General features: G+C 31.9%; 1 protein-coding gene and 1 non-coding gene across 2 annotated transcripts; one reads left to right on the top strand and one right to left on the bottom strand.

Moving 5' to 3' along the window:
* Positions 1-434: 434 nt before the first annotated feature.
* Positions 435-559, top strand: LOC139879316 (small nucleolar RNA snoR111). The gene has a single exon (XR_011770163.1). It is a non-coding gene; the product is annotated as a small nucleolar RNA snoR111 (small nucleolar RNA).
* A 1026-nt stretch (positions 560-1585) lies between these two features.
* On the bottom strand, positions 1586-6199 carry LOC139877073 (ubiquinol oxidase 4, chloroplastic/chromoplastic-like). Its single transcript, XM_071864482.1, has 9 exons — positions 6001-6199; positions 4936-5128; positions 4397-4490; positions 4040-4155; positions 3222-3330; positions 3048-3116; positions 2833-2904; positions 2379-2426; positions 1586-1995 (listed from the first exon to the last, which is right to left on the bottom strand). The coding sequence occupies exons 1-9, from the start codon at positions 6159-6161 to the stop codon at positions 1769-1771; spliced, it is 1089 nt and encodes a 362-aa protein (XP_071720583.1). The 5' UTR covers positions 6162-6199; the 3' UTR covers positions 1586-1768.
* Positions 6200-6502: the final 303 nt, after the last annotated feature.

Genomic DNA, 6502 nt, shown 5'->3' with positions numbered 1-6502 from the left:
CGAGTATGTCAGTTTGAATTTTAAAAAAATCATTTCAATTATAATATAAATATTAGTGGATGAATTTGTATTAGGTGTGAGTTTGGCATTGAAAAAAACTTAAAGAAAATATATTGCTAGACCAAAAATCTTAAGATTATCTTAAAAAAAAAAAAAAAAAAAAAAAATTATTATAGGAGTAATATCTATTCTAAAACTCACAACATTTTAGCAAATCTGTGAAAAAGGGGGGGCAATAACGTAAATTACGCCAAGGGGATCTAGGGTTTTTCCCTTCAATTGCGAGGGCTCTATAAGTACGATGCGGTCCCCATACCTGACACTCCAATTTATCTCCTTCAAATTCATTCCCAACTTCTGTTTCAATTTTTTTAATTAAATTAATTAAATTCGGTTTTGTTGAACTTGTTTAACACAAATTCCTCTGTTAATATTTTATAACTGAGAGACATATTAATTGTCTCGTCATTTTAATAACAGAAGGATAAAGTAAAGATGGCAAGATATCGTTTCAGTCGTTGTATATCTGGTTGACGATCTGATTGTTGCTTGTCCACATTTTTATCTTCCTTAAATATTTGATTATTTTTTTGAGTTAGTTTAAAAAATAGATAGTGCATATATTTTGTTTAACTTACATTAGACACTTTACTTACTACTGAGTACGATTTAATGATTTATTTAAATAAAATGTAAAATAATAATGTAATCTACAATTCAAAAAATTGTTGCGTTTTTTTTTTATTTTTAAATTAAAAATTTTATGATGCCTGTAAAAGATATTGAAGAAGAAGGATTATTAATGAGAATCACTCAATTTATATTTATATACGATTTAAGTTACAATTGATTGATATTGATATTGCACTGGCATTTGAAATAAACATAAAACCATATTACCATTTTAGCAAACCTTAAACGACAGCAAAAAAAAATTATTGATGCATCTAAGCATTTGTTATTCCACATCTTGACCGAGAACTTCACTAGACAGTTGAACGTATAACAATTGTGTGTAAAAAACTTCACTAGACAGTTGACTTGTGTGTAAAAAAATGTAATAATAATAATATATATCATAAATAAATATAATATAATTAGTAAACACCTTATTTTTCTTCTCAAGTAAGATGATTAATCATCTTATGACAATCTATGAAAAACTAGAATCAACCACTGAATCCAGCTTTTAGCTCGTTTATGAATAAAAAAGGTGTGTGTAAGAAAAAGTTCTGAAATAGAGTTTGTGAAATGTGAATTCTTAGCCTTGTTAGATTGATCTGTGTCATCCCAGTTGATGGAACATTTCTAGAGAAAGCTTTAGCTATAGAGATTTTTCACACGGTGAATTTTTTTAAAAAACTTAGTAGCTTTTTAGGTAAAATATGGAAATTTTTGATCAAAATATGAAGATTTTTGAGCAAAATATAGAGGTTTTTGAACAAAATATGGAGATTTTTGAATAAAATATGAAGGCTTTGGTGAAATAAAATAAATTACTAGGGGTAAAATTGAAAATTTTAAAATATTTACATTGAAAATTGCAAATCCGCATTTTTAACATATGTCATATACAAGCATTAGCTAAACCTTTAAGAAAACAAATAAACAAAGTTTACAAATATAATCTTTGCAACAAACATGTGAGAATGATAATGATGTAGATATTAGTTTTGATATTAGAAGATAGTACACGATTACACTACGTATATTTTGTTAGTAACTACTGCTATATCCGTATAATTATACAAATACACTTGATTTCTGTCTACTGCTTTTTGTAAGTCGGACCTGAAAATGATTTCTTTATACAATCTACGATTCCTTCACAGTCGGTATTTGGCAGGACGCAACCTAAATCATCTTCAGTAGTAACGTTATCCTTATAAACAGCGTGCGGAGAACGCAGGCTCCCATGAGTTTGGCATGTTTTCATTGTCTTGCAATGTTCAGCCTCATCATCCCTGATGTTCATGAACACGTCGTACATATTTTCTGGAAAAAAAAAATGGAAAATTACAGAAAGTTGAGGATAATGAACCATCAATCGCCAGTTTTATTGTTAGACAATTGCATCCGTTTTCTTTTTAGAGAAATAGAAATGCAATCACGGATCATACGATTTAAGATGTGTGGAAAAGTGACTAAGACGATCACTTTTAATGGATGTCACAAAAATTACTCACCATACTAATTGTGCACCATGTTCACCTCCTTAAATACCCCTGTGAACAGTAACGTGTTTACTCGGGTATTTTAGTAATTTGACATTTTTATTTGTTCCCAATTTTTTAATTATTCCGTTCGTTTGCTTTTTGCCCAGTGAAATGGGGCCCACACACCCCTCGTTAATAAAGAAAATGGGAGTGTTCAGTTACCTATTTTTGGCCTTCGAGTATTGGGTATCCTTGAGGTCTGGAATTCATCTGAAAATAAACACCCAAAAGGTGAAGCTTAATAAAAGATTAAAAAGGGCAACCCTAATTCACATTTTTGACATTTATGGGCTAATGTGTTTCTTTTTTTCTTTTTTTTTTCTAATAGGTAAATCGACAGTTGTGCAAAGCGTATTAAAATAATGTATAAAACCTAAGACATCTTTATGTTGAACAGAATCACATATACGAATTGTCATTGTAATAACGTTAGTATAACTAATTATTCATATAACTTGACGTATGATTTGGCAAAGAGATTTTTTGCCGGTCAGCTCAACTGACCCGATGAACAAACAAATTCAAATTACCCATTTAACCCCGTAAGTCGACCCACCCAACCTGCTAATTTTGCGAACGGGACTAATTTTGCCCCATGGACTAAAGTTGGACTTACCAAACAAGTACATGTCTCCTTGTGTGTAGTAGTTCACAGCAACTTTAGACGGAGCCTGTTTTTTCAGTTCATCTGTACAATAAATAGCAAGTTAAAAAAAACTATTAGAGGCTCAGATAAGGAGAATATGATCATATCCTAATATTGCAAATCTGAAATATCATTATCATTTATCATCCACCAATATAGTAAAAACATAAATCTTAGAGTGTTACCTCCTTTCTCTTTGATGAATTCGTCGTAGGTTTCAAACGCATGGCTCTCCACACATTCAGAAAAGTGATCTGCATAAGAAACGAAATAGATACAGAAAGTAAAAAAAATGCAAAACACATCAAAACAAAAAACTATTTGTTTACAAAAGGCTAAATTAAAATTATGATACTTACATGCCATTCTTGGACTCAAAGCATACATTAATACCGTCATGATATAATAAATGAATACAGCAACTTGTGCAAAGAAACGGTCAAACCACCAAGCGTTTCCTCCTAGTTCCTGCAGCAAAAAACATCCGTTTATAAATATTAGCGTACACCTTAAAAGGTATTTGTATCCCAGGTGCATTTATATAAATGTTGTCTTGATAGCTTTTAGATCAAAATAAGTAAGACTATTTTGCCTAAAATACAATTCAAAGAGGGCAACTTGGATGCATTTACTTAACATTGGCCCAGCCTGGGTTGTGCTTTATCAGTAATGAGTCGAACAATTAGATTATTTTTTAAAAAAAAAAAAAAAAAACAGGGTCAAATGGATATAACGAGTTAATACGGGTCAAAAGTTGCCAAAGTGTGTTCAACTATGGCATAAACGCGTCAAAATTGTCATTTATAAGGATTGTTATATATCTGAGATATTTTTCAATTTTATGATCATATTTTGGCAATCGATAATGATAAGAAAAAATTAAATTGTTGGACACATGTATGCCCCGGCCCAACCCGGTGCGTTTTTTTTTTTTTTTTTATCTGTACAAACAGCTAACAGCGTCCACATAAGGCCCTCTAGACCCCAATACTCAACGCCGACCCACCCATATCATCACCCTATTCTTATAATAGACGTACAATAACCTTTTGTATTTTTAAGTTATGTGTCAAATAATACATGATTGCAAAACATTTCATTAAACATTTAATAATTTGATTAATTAATTGAAAACTAAGTGCTTGTGAAAAAAATGACCATATTAGTTTTAACTTACTTCCATAATAAGCAGATGATGCATCTCGTTCCAAGTCTCGGCAAAATGCACTTTCAGATAGTCTCCTCTTCTCCACCAACCGCAACTTTCGTACAAGTGCAGCACCGATATAAAAGCTGTGTTATAAAATATTGTAACGATCTATTATTTTGAATTCTAAATAAAATGACCTGGAAGGTTCTATGCATTAAATTTAAACTTTGTCTGACTCCAAGTTTAAACCTGTTTTAACCCTTTCTTATCTAATAACCTTATTGGTTTTTATTATTTATTTCACTCACTAAAGTTAGCACATAAGTAGAAATGGCGAATTCGTAAGTGAATTGGTTGAAATTGAGAAGATAAATTAACATTTACCAAAGTATGGGACCCTCGCTATAGTTTCCAGAACGAAAAATCTTGGATAATCTCGGTCATGATACAATATATCTAACATTTTGGATAATGTGTCCTGAAACAAAAGAAAAACCATCACCTCTTTATAAGTTCTATAATTAAAATACCATTCAAGATTTATGAATATCATGCTTAAATCGCAATTTCACAGTGTCATGCTTCCGATTTAATCTGAGAAGGCATCAACAAGTTTATAGTAATACCAGTATTGCAGAACTCGGAATTACTCGGGAGTACTCGGTTTTTGCAACTGGATGAGAACTCGGTCAAATTTGGTCAAACTCGGTCAAAACACGGTCAAACTCTGCTAAAACTCGGAATTACTCAAAAACTCGGTCAAAACTAAGCCAAAACTCGGGATTACTCGAAAAATCGGTCAAAGTCAAACATGGTCAACATCCGAGAGTACTCCCTAAAAAGTCCCGACCGAGTACTATCGATTTTTTGCAACCTTGAGTAATATTTGAATATTTCTACAAACAAAAAGGTTACATTCATACCGTAAGAAATATATTTATAGACTGTTCAGATTTAATGACCCATCTCTCCATAGAACTTGAAGGTTTCTGGTTAGGTGGCTCGCCGGGATTTCGGCCGGTTTCATCAGGGAAAGTCTTAGGTCGAAAAGTTTCTTCTACAGCTACTTTTTCCTCGTCCTCTCGCAAAGTGGTTGCTTGGATCTTTGACAACCTCCTACATACGTACAAATATAACTAAGACGCAATAAACTGTATACAAGCATAATCTGATAATTGTAACAAAGGCAACAAATTAACAAATTAAACATAGAAAAATCACCAAAACACCATCTATCATCTCCTGCTATTTTCATGCCATAATGAAACGGTTCAAACATTAGAAGCCAATATTAACAACAATATACAAGTCGTACACTAAGCTGATATATGTAGGTCATTTTTCGATTGCACCACGTAAGGCTATGTTATATTTGTACACTTGCAGCTTAAAAAGCGTATTCACATTGATCAACATGTTTGCTTATCCTAATTTTTACCTACACTCGTTTCATAAACGGAACCCCATTATCACAACATAGTGGACTTCTAAACAGAGCCATCTCTGATTTTTCAGACGCCATGATCGAAGTAACGTTAATAACACAAACTTAAATTTTAATTGAGGAATCTAGTATAGAAATTAACTAGAGTTTTTTGATTACTCAATCATCTTAGACACAATCAGGCCCAATTTTTCTAGCTCAACACTCAGATATTTATCATATTATCATACTCCGTATAATATACACACTATAATCCTATATATACACATACACGCATTATTAAGCTCCCTCTGCTTCTAAAGTTGCAAATTATATACACTTAATAGACAAACAAAAACCCTAATAACAACCTACACAATACAATAATCATACTCCGCAAACATAAACAAACCCTAGCTTCTTCACAGTATATCAACTTAAGCTGCATATTTAAAAAATCTCAACTACATGAGTAAATTGAAAAATTGAAATTACATTCACATAATTAAGCTGAAAATACCTAAGCAATTAAAAAAAAAAGAAAAAAGAAATACTATTAACTTACCTGAACTGGAGCTGATGGGAGACAGTGAGTGGAGTATGAACAGAAAGAGGATTAAAGAAAGATGAATGATTGGAAACAGAATTAATTACAGGTTTTAAATATTTGGATGGAGAAATTAAAATTGGAAGCAGAGCTGTTGAACATAAAGAAATTGTCGTCATAACAAAAATACACACACGCACCAGTTTTTGTGCATTGAAATGAACAAATTTTGGGGGTTTTTAACGCCTAAAATGAAAATGAGAAATAATTATTATTCACGTATTTTTAAAAAAAAGCCACCCAAGTTTAATGTTTTTTGTTTTGGTCTCTATCGGTTTGTTCGGTTGTTTAAAGATTTACTTGTTTCTTTCTTTGTTTTATAGTTATCGTTATTACAACAACAACAACAATAACAACAACAACAACACCAACCAATCCCACGAATGTAGGGTATGGGAGAGGTGGGGTGTAGACAATCATTCCTCGAACCCTAGATTAGAAGAAAGTCCCTACTCCACTC

The sequence above is a fragment of the Rutidosis leptorrhynchoides genome, chromosome 11 (genome assembly GCF_046630445.1).
Source record: "Rutidosis leptorrhynchoides isolate AG116_Rl617_1_P2 chromosome 11, CSIRO_AGI_Rlap_v1, whole genome shotgun sequence".
Lineage (NCBI taxonomy): Eukaryota > Viridiplantae > Streptophyta > Magnoliopsida > Asterales > Asteraceae > Rutidosis > Rutidosis leptorrhynchoides.
Note: the sequence above shows the minus strand (reverse complement) of the source record. Positions and strands in the feature narration are given on the sequence as shown.

Coding starts and splice junctions, on each gene's coding strand:
- LOC139877073 (XM_071864482.1), bottom strand. CDS start 6,161: ATGACGACAATTTCTTTATGTTCAACAGCTCTGCTTCCAATTTTAATT. Junction 5,129..6,000: donor TCCCATCAGCTCCAGTTCAG/GTAAGTTAATAG, acceptor GTACGTATGTAG/GAGGTTGTCAAAGATCCAAG. Junction 2,905..3,047: donor ATTCATCAAAGAGAAAGGAG/GTAACACTCTAA, acceptor TTTATTGTACAG/ATGAACTGAAAAAACAGGCT.